Source organism: Colletotrichum lupini, chromosome 8, assembly GCF_023278565.1.
Source record: "Colletotrichum lupini chromosome 8, complete sequence".
Classification (NCBI taxonomy): domain Eukaryota; kingdom Fungi; phylum Ascomycota; class Sordariomycetes; order Glomerellales; family Glomerellaceae; genus Colletotrichum; species Colletotrichum lupini.
In genome coordinates this window covers 1,995,011-2,008,269 of record NC_064681.1, presented here as the reverse complement: position 1 = coordinate 2,008,269, position 13,259 = coordinate 1,995,011, and the positions used below count along the sequence as shown (strand labels likewise).

Sequence of the window (13,259 nt, the reverse complement as noted above, 5' to 3'; positions counted from 1 at the left end):
TCGTTCCTATGTGTCCGCCCCAGCATTCGCCATCCTACAGTTGCCGGTAACAGTGTACCCTCTCGAGGCGACGCAGGCGCAGCAAGCCGCCCTGACTACAATGCTTGCTGGAGCATGAGAGCAGCGAGCTTGCACGGTGTCATGAAGTACGACGTGGATGATAATATCTCAGTATATGCATAAATCGATGTTTGTTGGCTATCTTAAGGCATTGTCTTGAGAAGAGTTGCAACTAGTCAACCGCGTATATACAGGGTATTTCATTTTTTCCTCGATGCTACGTATTTCTTATGAGTTGCTCACCAAATCTAGATACAACGAACGAAAACAAAACCGCAAATGCTAGCTAAGGGGATGAAGGGGGGCAAACAGAATGAGAAAGAATTCCAAAGCAAAACGCCCAGGGTCAATGCAATAATCCGAATACCAAACCAAATGCTCGCTTGCCAGACGCAAGATGCCACGCTCTCTACAGCAATCAACAACGCTCACTCGCCAACACCATTACTATCCCCCAAGTGCTTCTCCTACCAGCTTACAAAGCACGCTTCTGAATGTTGCACTTCTTCAAGCACTCGTCAACCCCAAGCGCAATGCTAGCAGGAATAGCCTTGCGCACGCGATCGATATCCGCACCAGCGATGCTCTGCCCAAACGTAGCAGCGATAACATCGTCCGTCAAGGCAAAGGTGCTATCCGCAACCTGTCCGGTGCCGAAATCCTCAGAAGCGAAGCTCGCCACAAACACGGCGTCGCCGCAGTCCGGGTTGAACTGCGTGTGCAGAGAGCCCTGGTAAAAGGGGGTCATCTGGAAGGGGCCCAGCTCGGTGCGGATGGCGCGGCGGGTCTTTCCGTCGGCGGCGAGAACGACGCCGTTCTCGGGCGTCATCTCGGTGATGAGGCGGCCTTTGACGACGATCTGGAGCTCGGAGGAGCGGGGGTGGACGTGCAGGGTGTTCATGCCGCAGGGGCCGACGCGGCCTACGGCCATGCCCGCGCCGGTGCCGACTAGGGCGGGGAAGGTCTTGCGGTTGGCGGCGACGAGTTCGCCTCCTTTGCCGGGGTTTTGTTGGGGTTGGTTGAAGTCGAAGATGAATTGCTTGTCGTCGGGGAGGAGCTTGAAGCGGTCTGCGGCGCTGTTTTCAAGTTGTTAGTATGTTGAGGAGAGGGGGAGGAGGTTGAGAATGAGGGTAAGGGACTTACGTGTCGGCGAGGAAGAGCTGCTGGGTGAGGGATAGAGTGGAAGTGGGAGTGGGAGCGGGAGCGGAGGTTGTCTGGCTGCTGTAGGGGGCTGCGAGGGCCGAGGAGGCGAGGGCCGAGGAGGCGAGGGCCAGGGTGAGGGCGACGGAGCTGGTTGTGAAGTACATTTTGAATGTGTTCTTGTTGCTTTGGACGCTTGCTAAAGATGACGATGCCGAAAGAATGCTAGTCAAAGTGGGAAAGGAGACAAAGTAGAGGAGACTCAAGGAAAGATGAGATGATGTTATTATGCGTTCACTGTGTGATGAGATGCAAGAGAAGAAGCCATCATCAGAGCGGGATTTGATGTCTAGTTATATACTGGCATCCCATCTATTGAATGGGATGAACGTGAACAATTCAAGTTTGGTGTGCATAGTCTAATTTGGGATGGCTTCCAACCTCCAGGTCTCATCCATCGTGGACCAAAAGCCATCCCGCATGGTCTTGAAAGATGGCTAGGCTCAGCACTCGACCAACGTTCGGCTCAAATCACATCCTGTCCGCAGCAAAAAAAAAACCAACTCACTCGCTAGCCCAGCTGAGGTAGCCTTTCAAGATGACAAGACCCAGACCAAAACGGACAGACACGGCTCCCACGTGCCATGGCTCACAAAGTTCCTCCTCGGGAGCAGTGTAGTCCGGTAAGAATTGACAGGGCTTGGAGTTCTTTTTCCTTCGTTGTCAACTTGTCAGCACTAGCGCGGAGTTGGGTCGTTGCACTAGGTATGTTCATCGGCCACGAGGTTGGAGAAGCAGGATGGAGGATGGGGAACGTCGAATTGGTAATCCCGGTCGGCGTTTGTTTTTGGGGGCGTCGGGAGAAATGTTTCCTGCGGCCGCGGGTCTCTGATCCAATCACGCATAGGCTCAGCCCTGAGTAGCGCCACTGAAGATGCCTTTTCATTCGCTGCTGCGCTTCTCGGAGACCGCTACCCGGGCCCCACATGTCGGCTGTGCAACGTGCACCCGCCAAACCGACCTCCCTCTCCCTCCGGCGCTTGTTGTCCTTGTCGTCCCAACCTAAAAATAACGGGGGAAGAAGACAAACAGGATGCACATGTTGTTCTGTTTATTCATCCCAAGAAAATTTGTTTGACACGAAACGAATGCCATTTCGTTTCCTCACATACCCTTGCACCGAAGGATGTCCAGCAGGGTCGTAACCCGGCCGGTCGGTCTTGTTTCCCTGATCTACGCCTCGCGGATCAGTGTCGCTCCGGGTCAGGTGGAATGCGACCACGTGGGCTTGGACAGGCGCCTGTGATGTTGGACAGGATTGCTGTTCATATTTTGTTGTCTCCTTTCGCACGGCGCCGGCGGATATGGTTATTTTTATGAGCTCTGATTGTTGGCAGCTTTCACCTGCGGTATGGGCACCTTGGCCAACACCCAGAGTCAAGACTCCATAGCAGCTGTCTACGAGATGTGGACTCGACCCTGCTGTGAATGCTAAGTATTTGGGTCCTTGTTCGGATCTTTGGGTTATTGGCACCAGCCAGTAGATTACACAAACTACCATGGCCAAGCTTCATAAGCATAGTGCTTATCGGACCCAGAGAAAACAGCCGGGAATCTGAATACAGTCAGACTTAGGAGTTGAATTAGAGGGATGTTCTTCAGTGCTCCCTTAGCAAAACCCTGTGGTGTCGGCTCGGTCGATACCGAGATGACGACGACGCTAGACTGGTGGACCGGTCCTTCACCGACAAGAATCTGACGCCCTACCCACAGAGTCTCCATTGTGATCTGGGAAAGAGACACCCACGCACCTATTGGCTCCTCTGGCTTGAGAAGAGCTGGAGCTTATCCAATCCCCTCTGGGCTGGGTCCGGGGCCAGCGGTTTCCGAGCCTAGCGGGAGGGGTTCACAATTCCTTCGGGATATCGACTTCCATAACTGTGTCGGTCAGCAAGGTAAGGTCACCAGCTTGCCGGTACGACCGAGACATGGAACCCTACACCGAAGAGAGAGTTGTATTGGTCTAGGTGTTACTCACCTTCGACCCCAACTGAGGACGCCTAAGTCGCTCATGCAGAGATGACCCGTCCCCAACCCTACGATCACCACATGCGACCATACCCACTGGAGAATTCGGGATCCCGTCTGCTCTCCCATAGACAAGCCAGTGAGGGCCAGAGTAGTAGTCAGGTCGGTGACGACTGGCGAATGCCTGGTGTTGCATGTATTTTGTGATTTTGTTTTTGGTGAAGATTAGTTATGTAGTTCAGGTAGGGTGCTCTGGGAAAAGGCCTCTCTCCGTGTTGCGATTTCTGCATCACTGAGCGAATACAACCTTTCTTTGGTACACAAGAGAGAAGCTAAGTTGAGCAGGGGACTTCTTCAAATCATGCAGCCTTTCTTGCTGGAGTCTCTGTCACGGCTATTCCGTACATATATGCTAAGCTTCATACCGAGTACTGTAATGCTATGTGTGATCGAATACATTTATGCTCACTTTGATATCCGAAACTAGCTATTACGGACTCTGATCTCATCATCATGCATACTCTTCATTTGCTCCAGAGATGGGTCATCCCCAACCCATGACCCTCCCTGCGCATCACCCTCGAAGAGCTGGGCGTAGACCTCATCTACGTTCGGTAGCAAATTGCCGGCCGACTTCGTGAATCGATCGAGTGCTTTCTGGAACTTTTGGGGTTTGGCCTCCCTGTCAACGTATGCTTCCGCAATGTTCTCAATCTCAGCCTATCCTTGTGTCAGTCCTAGTCACCTGTCTCACAGGGGAAAACGTTTTATCGAGCCGTACATTTAGAGACGAATACGCCACTGCGGTCTTTTCTTCGACTTGGACGTAGAGCCGAGCAGTCGAAGTCTTGTCAATGATTGCCTTGAGTTTCGCAGCTTGTGCGTCTTCTCTGAGACTGGAAAAGAGTTCCATGGCCTGTGGAAAACAAGGTCAGCATGTGAACAATGGTGGAAGGACTCGTTATGCTCACCCCAAAGATAACCACCGCTGCGATAAGTCCATACTGTCAATCATCATATGATTAGCACATAGCCATATGAACACGCGCCCATTCACACAAACTTACGATGCCAGCTCGCGCAAGCCCTCGAGCTGCAGCAATCGCCTCGGCCCCGATGATCTCTTCCTCCAACATGCCCGCCCGTACAACACTTAGGGCGTCTTGCGCAACGATTTCCTCAGAGGTAAGCGCGATTCCGCCTTGTTCTTCAATGATTGGGATCTCCTCCGCAGTTCCAATCTTGAACTTCTCAGTCAAGTTTGCAATCTCTATTTCCCCGTGTCAAGTCTATGAAAGAGTCTGATTCGGTTGTGTTTACTTACCACTTGCGGACATTTGACTGTTCGAAGCCGCCAGCGCAGCTTGGGATGCCTCCAGAGCCACGGCTCTTTGCGCAATCGCTTCACAAATGTCAGCTCAGGTATGATGTTTCAGGACTTTCGTCTCGGGTGCCTCACTCCTGGCGTATGCGTGGCCAATCCTGGTGAACGCTTTGGACTCCAAAGCCAATCCCTTCCCTATGGTAATGTTAGTCTTGCGGCACCTCTTTCGGTCGTTGCCTCTTTTTGTGTACTTATTTGGGATACATAGTGTACTGTGACACCGTTAGATGTGCCTTTGCGATCACCAATTATCAACAGAGACTTACAAGCAAGGAATGAAGAAACAGTCTTGCTGAGGTAGATTCCAATGTCAACGAACTCTTTAGCTCCTCCAGTGAGCAAGTTTATCATGCCATCGGTTGGCTTCATCTTGTCGAGCTCCTGGTAAGGTTGAGTGTCAGTATTTTCTGGAGACCGACTCGGCTTGTGATGTAGCACTGACTTACCGCCAGGAAAGTATCCGCTTCCTTCTTTGGAAGCTCAGCAGTGACTTGTTTCACCAGATCATCAATGCTGGAGAGACCTGCTTTCTTGAGCGCAGTCTGTGTGCTCACGTAAGCCTGTTTAGCATTCGCTGCAAACTCTGCCTGATATTTCTCCGTACTTGTTTCCCGTCAATCTCGACTCAATGCATCTTTAAAGGAGGAAAGGGAACGTACGTCTGTTGCAGCAGCCGAGTGTGCGTGATCAAGGTCTCGCAGCGCTTGACGGCTTTCTCTTTGTTTACCATGTTGGCAATTGATTTCCAATGCCCTAGTCAGATAGAGAGAGAAAGTATGCAACTCGAACACTGGCCACAGGAATGAAGTTTCGAGAAGGTGCGAAAAAACGTGAGAATGCTTTTGAGGCAGATCCGACAGTGACCAGTCAGCTAGATATGTCGACGAACATCCAATAATAGACAAGAGGTCTATGACAGTCTAGATCAACAATGTCCTTTCAGGTCTAAACATTGGTTCAGCTTGTACATGCGCGTTTCTGTTGAGTACAACCTCCGATGGATTGTGATCTAAAGTTTCGCCAGCAAGCTGATATTCCGTGGCTCGCTCCAAACCGCTCGAACCATTGGCCAGGGTACTATCACGAGACTATCTTATTTCTCGCCAGGTAGTCTCAGCTGGCTCTAGTTGATGGTGGGAAAGTGCCGAAAGAGGCACGTGGAATCCATCTCTTTGAGGTCTGGAACATAGACCTTTTGGTTTTCGGCCACGTACATCCAATAAGATAGAAGCCTGCCCCTGATACCCATGACACAAAGCCACCAGAAGACGGCCAGCAGAGAAGGAATGAGGATATCGAGGGCTTACTAGAGAGCACTCCGTAGCCCTCCTTAGCCAACCAAACGCCAGCGCACCCGCCAATTCACCATAGTAAGGCACTTACACTACCAATACCTACATAGGTGATGTCGAGGTCGCTGTAGAGGGGGGGGGGGGGGGGGGGGGCAAATTGTCGATATCCCTGTCCTTAAGGAGCCGGATCACCGGCGGTGCCGTCTACAACATGCTGTTATCCTCACCAATACTCCCAACTAACTGAAGTAGCGGCTCAGCCGCGACAAGGGTCCAGATCTGGATGCTCTTCAGCTGGCGATCTAGCCATTTTGGTACACAACCAGGGTAGTTAGTTCGTTCAATCAGCAGTCTAGAAGCCCCAGCTGCATCACCCCATTTCGGCCTTCGTCAGGCAGATCGATTCAATCCCTTTTTGGCACGTTGTCTTTCCCCAGTAGGTAACTCGAGACCGATCGCTGTGCCCGACATGCGGGTTCTAGACCGGACGAACTACTCACAATCGCATCGTGGCAATGAACACGATCTAACTCATCTTTGACTTCAGCTTGGAGTTGTTGTCAGCTGAGCTATGATAGTCTGTCGATGGTTTGGGGACCGACGGTCTGTTGCTGAACAAAAGTGGTTGATTGAGCGAAACACGGCAATTACATGGTCATTTCCTGTTGTATATAGCCTGCGATTCGGCACTCATATTTCCTCATATTTCCTCATAAGTCATTCAATCCTCAGATCGATCCCAAGGACATTTCCCTCATTCTGCTCTTCGAAACTCAAAGCAAGACTCACTCTTCAATTCGCCCACCATGCCTGACTTTTCCATGGAATTCACCAACGCCTCCAAGACCGTATTCAGCTACGAGAGAGGGGAATATCCTGCCGATCCAGTCGTTGACACCATCAACCAATCTCCGGCCAAAGAACTCGCCAAATTCTCCACCGAGACCTACTCTTGGTCCCAGGCTGCCTCGAGCATCGTCTCCTACAATGACGGCTCCTGCTACTGGAACGACTCGGCCTCTGGCCAGTGGTTTGGCGTCAAGATCCATGCACCCGTCCAGGTCTTCATGATCGGCACCGCACCCTATTACCAGGTCTCGTACTGGACTGGCAACGAATCGACTTCAAAGAAGGACTGGTTCACACCTGTCAACGACCCTTCTACCGTCTACGATTTCCCTTCAGATGTCAAGTGGAAGATCAGAATCCATCCCACTGCTGCTCATACGACCCTGCAGCTGGCCATCTCGATCTCAGACAAATAGTCATAGTACACGATATCATAATAGAAAACATTCATAAATTGGTTGTGAACACTACCACGAGGGGCTTCTTATATGCCGATTCAATGCCGAGGATGACATTGTGTCGAAAGTGATCTCTGGACATAAGCGGGCGTGCTTCGTTCACTCTGGTGATCCGGATGGTCGTTTGCTGTAGCTTGTGCCTTGATGCTGGAGGATACGCTGAGAATTAGTGAGAAGTCAGCGGGCACTCCCCTTAGACATAAGTTAGCGCCCGCTAGACTTCGACGGAGTTTGCCACCTTGACCCCTAGAAACGCCGAGGTATCGAGACACTACCCCGCTGAAGACTTCTTAATCGTGAGTTTTGAGCCATTTTTCACACTTAAAGCACTGACTATGTCGAGAACCGCCGTAAAGTGGAGCCCGGCATTCCGCTGCGGCGCGGCCCGCCCCAGGGTCCAGGCCCCAGGCCCCTGATTATTGCCAACGAACCGCGCGGTCTTGGTTCTGCCACATGGTTTCTTTGCGTTCAAGGATGTATCCAGTCTAGAACCATCCCAAACCTCGTGTACTCCTGATCTATCGACGGGAGGCTCGCCTTAGTTGGGATGGTGGGTGGCTTACGCAGTCTTGGCATAGTTAAATCATCAAAAATGGCAACGCGTCGGGCAAAGTGGAGGAGCTGAAAACCAGGGTTGCTTTGCTCAGAGCGGCTGAACAGGCCCAGAACATTTCTGACCCGTCTGGTGACTCGTGAGGATATGTCCTGTCGATTCACATGCAATGGCCCACAGTCGCAAAGCAGTGGCCGACGACACAACGCGAGAAAGGGCTGTCACGGATACTGGTCCAAAGAACGGATGTCTTTGGAAGCGCCGTGTTCAAAGATTGCTTCGCTAATGGCCGACGCATCGGTCGTGCTTCGAAGCAAGACTATATAAACCGTATCCGCCAGAATGTCTTTGACACCAAGATTTGATCTGTGCAGAACAAAATCTCAAGCTCAACCAATACATCCCCAGAACCTTTCATACATCAATCATGCTCGGCTACGAAGAGGCTAAAGAACGCTCGCTGTACCTGATCGTTCAGACTCAGGTTATTCAGGACGAGTAGGCTTGTCCCCTGCCTCTTGCTGTTGGCATTATTGACGTTTTGATTTCTAGTGTAAAGGGATTCCAGGATAATTTCTTCAAGCTCTGCCGTGCTGCCAAGGAGACGGTCGAGGCCACACTCAAGAAGAATGGAATGAATAGCATGGAAGAGCTCTTCAATAAGGCAATGGCTGAATTGCCTAAGGAGGAGGCTGAGAAGTACAGAAAGGTGAGCCAACTTCTATATTTTGGTAGCGACAAGGGAGAATACTAACGTTCAAGGATAGACAATCGAGGAGCTCAAACCCAAAGGTGTCTTGGACATGATCAAGCATCCGGAACTGAGGGACGCTCTTGATGCAGCAATCTGGTTGGGAGACTTCATGGCGTCTATGGCAGCCTGTGAGTTAACTCTTCTGCAACGTGGATTTTATGGATGGGTCTGACAGTGATTATAGTTTCATATGCATCGAGAATCAGTGAGAACAACTCTACGTATATAAGTGGCATCTACTAACGATGAACAGAGGCCGGATTGCAGCTTGAATCGGAAGCATTTGCGAAATTGGGTCCATCGTATTCTAGAGGTATACACTAAACATCTATGGGAAGAAACTCATGAGCTAACTATCGTCAAAAGTCGCCGTTAACAGGGCCATGGCGGAGGAGGCAACCCTTGCGCTTAGGGAGGCTGCATCCGGAAAGCTCACCACGGAGGGTAAGTTTTTGGGAGCTGAGGCGGAGTGGACTACATTGACTGACAGCATATAGCGTTCGCGGCCCTCGCCAAGAAGTTCAATGAGCAGACTGGCAAAGAGATCTCAACCGTTGCCGAACGGCGTATGCTCGAATGGGATGCAGAGCAGCTTTCAAAATTTTCTGCAGCCGAGGAGAAGCTCGCACTGAATGGGTTGAGTGATGCAGAGAAGGTCGCGGCTGAAACGGCAGCTGGGGCAAGGGGGATGGTCAGAAGTGGAATTGTAAGTCTTCTATTGTCTGGTTTTCCCTGTGACCTTGAGGTTGTACCCTAATACGATTGCATCCAGTACGGGTTGATCGCAATGGCCGTTATCATGGGTGCTACTTGGGCTTATAGGGAGTACCAAGAGCACCAGATGGCCGAAAAGATGAAGGACGGAATCCAGCAGCTCGCCACAGGTCGTCTCTATGCTCACCAGGCCAAGCTCACGGCGCAGGCCTATACATCTCTACCTGTCAGTCCCACATTGAACTATTTGAGAGACTTTGATGCTGACCTTTGAGCGCGCAGACCATCATCGAGGATATTGCTGACGCTTTCGATGAACACGATACCCAGGAGCTGAACAAGAAGCTTGACAAGTTCGTACTTAAGTCGAGAAAGCTGGTGCCGAGTGAAGACCTGAAGGCTAGCTTTGACCAGCTTCGTGAGGGTGACAAGGCGCAGAACCAGAAACTTGGGGATGATCCTGAGCTAGAGGACATTATCAGAATACATAAGGAGAAGGCGGAAGCGCTCAAGCAGACGAAGTAAAGCGATGGCGCTGGGATTATGCGTCCATGTCCAAAGATGCTCCTTTTGAGTGATAAAGCCTATCTTATTTCAGAAGTTCCAATTTCGCGAAATGGCTCAAGTTTTCAGTAATGCAGGAGAAGTAATTGCCTCAAATAGCTTGAGTAATAATCAGATCGGTGGCACATGGTGAATGCCTGGTGTCACATGCGTCTCTTCTTTTTGACTGTTATTCCGAGTGGTCGAGATATTCCCAAGTTATGTATGCTGTCACGTCGCAGTCAGTATAAGTCATATTGTATCTTGTATCTCGGCTATGTAAACTATCGGAGCATATAACTTGAAGATGGGTGCACGTCAAGTCTCCTGCAAGTTGCAACATCACAAGGTTGATATTAGTGATTTGCCTCCACACCTTTGAGCGTGTAAGTCCCGGCCTATGATATCAAGTGAGCTTTACAAATACTAATCTATCCTATTCCCAACGGGCCTCTTTTCCAACCTTTACAATTCCGTCATACACGTGGGACATGTTTGCTTCCTTCCACATATTCTCAACTAAGGAGCGCAGAGACTGGGCATCGTCCTCAATACTTAGAGCTTTGGTAGTACGGTTGTACTTGTCCACCAGGGCCTCAGGGAAGCCAGAGTTTGCGTATAGGTCGGTTCCGGCGAAAAGGCATGCAGGAACCCCATCTCGTTCTCCAAGATATTAGGCGAACCCGTGACACCCGCGCGAGCCATGAGCGCAGCTTCGATGCCTAATGGCCCACCGTGGCCCGGGTGAATCTGCTTCGTCTTGGCGTCCGTCGTCTGGAAAGCCACGAGACCGCCTGAACTTGATGCCGCGACCCCCATAGCGGACGCGATGGTCGCGGCGTCCCAGCTGAGGAGGTTACCGACCGCCGCCGCCACGGCGAGCTGTCCGTTGATGATCGGGTTGTGGAAACCACGCTCGTCTTCTACCGAGGAGCATGATGCGAGGCCGATTCGCGCGCAGCCTTCGTAGCCTGCGGCGAGAGCAGTGAGGAAGTCCTCGCCACTGGTGTTTGTGTTTCGAGTGGAGGCGTAGACTAGCAGAGCGGGGAGGACAGAGGAGGACGGATGCGCGTTCAGCACGACGTGCTCGATTTAGAATGCACCGGCTGCAATACCGTTGAAATACATCGCGCCAAAGATTGTGGTCACTGAGCCGTCTATGGCTACGACTGACTGGGGTCCGCCGTTGCCGTGGATGTTTGTTAGTGCCTCCGTCGAAGACTTATAGACAGGTTTAACCATGCCGATCAGCATAGCTGGGATGATGTCGATTACGATAATAGGAAGAGTGCCGTATAGGCTCTTTGGCAGCGCTTTAGAGGTGAGGCTAGCTGCGAGTCTCGCTAGGTCCATCGTGTAGTTTCCTGAAGCCATTGGGGTTGGGCTCTTGCTTGGCTCAATGACAAAGAAGTGGCATCAAATCATTCGTAAATACTGGGAATAAGGACCTTGATAAAAAAAAACTTGAAAATGCACTTACTGACCGTAGAATCGACAAGCTTCATATTATTTATTATACCTCTATTGTACGATGATGATAAGATGGCTCGACTGGCCTGGAGACGGATTCGGGGTTTTGCTGCAGCCCTCACCCGAAGACGGCGAATCTCCGTGGCAGAGATCTTATCCGGTGGCAGGCCTGAACTGATCTCTCCTGCATCAATGGTGACTATTGTGACGCCCGACGGATGATGTCTTGAGTATCATTGAGGAGACTTTGGTGAAAAAATATAGACTTACAGCTCAGTGCTGAGACGGTGTCCTCTCTATCAAGTATCCGTAAGCGAGGCCTTGCGTTTCTCAAAAGAAACCAAACTTGGGCGCAGTGTCGCTAGTCAGTGACGATGCGGTAAGTTCAGTCTGAATTGTCATGTCTGAGATATGTGTATGAGAGAAGTCTTCTGTTGTGTCATTGGACTATCCCTCCTACACCTTTGACAAGATACTCATCAACAAACAGTAGTCTCCAGGGCTCTCGCAGAGCATACAAAGCAGACGTGACTAGTCTGCTATCCGCTAATTCTTCATATCGTCCAATAGACTTACAAAGTCCAGTAGACCCCATTGCGCGGAACGAAGCCCGCCCAAGCACATTTCGTTGCGCATTGAGACAGGACCACCGAGCCGGATAAAGTCCGCAGCTGCGCTGCGCGTCTCGCTGCTCGATGTCACATCAAAGTCATCAGAAAGGCTCTCAGCGCTGAGGCACTTCCAGTAAACGTCGCCGAGTAACTCAAACTCCCCTTCGCGCAGCCGCTGTTATCATTCTTGTCAGGAGGTGAGGCAGGGAGATACAACGCCAGGACGAGGGCAGCACTGAACAAATGCTTGGGAGCGGAGAATGATACACTGACTCGGTTTTGTCACCGAGATATGGCCCTAAAGGTATGTGCCGCGTGAAGACAGGCTCGCCTCGCTGCTCGGGTCTGGGACCAGATCCTAAGCATGGGGATTGCATTCTTTGCGGCTTCAAATCCGTTCCTCGCAGCTACTTCTTCCAGAAGACAGCAGTCTGTGGATATCACCATGGTAGATAACATGGAGCTTGGAAGAAACGACCTAGTAAGTTCAAAAGCCGCAAGGGAGGTTCCAGAAGCTGTCTAGCAACGGTGATCTCATATGCTTGACGCAGATAATCCAAGACGCGCGATTTCCAAACGGTTGTTGCCAAGGTCATTCTACCCTTCCGTGAGTACTACCTAAAAACCTAGTCGTATTATTCAGCCACGATCTGACTGTGGATTCAAGGTTTTCGTTCCGCTGTACATGGCAATTGGGTTGATGCGACGAGAATCGCGGGTGCTGAGCCGTATGACGTGCAGTCTTTCGAGGATATCTACCCCCACATCCCTACAGTTGGACCTGATTCAAGTAGCAAGGTCAACGAGCAATCCCAGGTATGAATTTGAGGGGTTATTTAGTAGAACTAGCTAGGCCATGACAAATGATCAGTCGCTTTTTATGAGTAGAAATAACATAGAGCAGATGAAGAACACGAGTGGTTGAAGAGACGTGTTGAACTATTGGTTGAGGGTGTGTGAGTCACAGTTACACAGCTCCACAACCGAGCGGAATATGGGTTACAGAACCATCGGAATTTTCATCAACAAGCCTGAGCACAATAGCTCAGGGGTAGAGCGCTGGGCTCATAACCCAGAGGTCCCTGGATCGAAACCAGGTTGTGCTAACAAATCTTTTGCAATTTATGGCAATTTGTTCCTTTTGAGCGAGATTCTCTGTTTCCTTTTGTTTTGGCTCGAAAAACAACGTCGGGTTGCGTCCCCTACTGCTGAAGACTTATGCGCTGCTTAGTCATGATATTATCGCACCTGTTCAGCAACATCAGAGCTACGTGTATTCAATACTTGCAATTTCACTAACCGGCTATTCATGAGTATTGTACATGCGAATGCTATTCCTGACGATTTGCGCAGCACGTTCGGGAAAATGGGGAAGGTATCTGAGTTCCTGTAACCTCTTAAAC

The 13,259-nt window shown here is 50.7% G+C and overlaps 7 protein-coding genes and 1 non-coding gene across 8 annotated transcripts; 4 read left to right on the top strand and 4 right to left on the bottom strand.

Moving 5' to 3' along the window:
- Nucleotides 1-535: 535 nt before the first annotated feature.
- On the bottom strand, nt 536-1,367 carry CLUP02_15086 (cupin; the record flags this gene model as incomplete). Its single annotated transcript, XM_049294010.1, has 2 exons — nt 536-1,136; nt 1,204-1,367. 2 exons carry the CDS (start codon nt 1,365-1,367, stop codon nt 536-538), a joined length of 765 nt encoding a protein of 254 aa, XP_049151156.1.
- A 397-nt stretch (nt 1,368-1,764) lies between these two features.
- Nucleotides 1,765-2,982, bottom strand: CLUP02_15085 (uncharacterized protein; the record flags this gene model as incomplete). Its single annotated transcript, XM_049294009.1, has 4 exons — nt 1,765-1,915; nt 1,983-2,262; nt 2,347-2,658; nt 2,880-2,982. 4 exons carry the CDS (start codon nt 2,980-2,982, stop codon nt 1,765-1,767), a joined length of 846 nt encoding a protein of 281 aa, XP_049151155.1.
- Nucleotides 2,983-3,711: 729 nt separating this feature from the next.
- CLUP02_15084 (uncharacterized protein) lies at nt 3,712-5,342 on the bottom strand (the record flags this gene model as incomplete). The annotated part of the gene is made up of 9 exons (XM_049294008.1): nt 3,712-3,948; nt 4,010-4,144; nt 4,200-4,232; nt 4,296-4,498; nt 4,553-4,630; nt 4,688-4,747; nt 4,879-4,993; nt 5,059-5,161; nt 5,272-5,342. The coding sequence occupies 9 exons, from the start codon at nt 5,340-5,342 to the stop codon at nt 3,712-3,714; spliced, it is 1,035 nt and encodes a 344-aa protein (XP_049151154.1).
- A 1,368-nt stretch (nt 5,343-6,710) lies between these two features.
- Nucleotides 6,711-7,169, top strand: CLUP02_15083 (uncharacterized protein; the record flags this gene model as incomplete). The annotated part of the gene is made up of 1 exon (XM_049294007.1): nt 6,711-7,169. One exon carries the CDS (start codon nt 6,711-6,713, stop codon nt 7,167-7,169), a length of 459 nt encoding a protein of 152 aa, XP_049151153.1.
- A 1,022-nt stretch (nt 7,170-8,191) lies between these two features.
- On the top strand, nt 8,192-9,757 carry CLUP02_15082 (uncharacterized protein; the record flags this gene model as incomplete). The annotated part of the gene is made up of 9 exons (XM_049294006.1): nt 8,192-8,262; nt 8,317-8,473; nt 8,532-8,646; nt 8,703-8,723; nt 8,772-8,831; nt 8,885-8,962; nt 9,016-9,224; nt 9,291-9,458; nt 9,515-9,757. The coding sequence occupies 9 exons, from the start codon at nt 8,192-8,194 to the stop codon at nt 9,755-9,757; spliced, it is 1,122 nt and encodes a 373-aa protein (XP_049151152.1).
- Nucleotides 9,758-10,330: 573 nt separating this feature from the next.
- On the bottom strand, nt 10,331-11,149 carry CLUP02_15081 (uncharacterized protein; the record flags this gene model as incomplete). The annotated part of the gene is made up of 2 exons (XM_049294005.1): nt 10,331-10,778; nt 10,950-11,149. 2 exons carry the CDS (start codon nt 11,147-11,149, stop codon nt 10,331-10,333), a joined length of 648 nt encoding a protein of 215 aa, XP_049151151.1.
- A 1,152-nt stretch (nt 11,150-12,301) lies between these two features.
- CLUP02_15080 (uncharacterized protein) lies at nt 12,302-13,155 on the top strand (the record flags this gene model as incomplete). The annotated part of the gene is made up of 5 exons (XM_049294004.1): nt 12,302-12,337; nt 12,418-12,463; nt 12,524-12,672; nt 12,824-13,053; nt 13,122-13,155. The coding sequence occupies 5 exons, from the start codon at nt 12,302-12,304 to the stop codon at nt 13,153-13,155; spliced, it is 495 nt and encodes a 164-aa protein (XP_049151150.1).
- On the top strand, nt 12,891-12,962 carry CLUP02_tRNA287. The gene has a single exon. It is a non-coding gene; the product is annotated as a tRNA-Met (tRNA).
- Nucleotides 13,156-13,259: the final 104 nt, after the last annotated feature.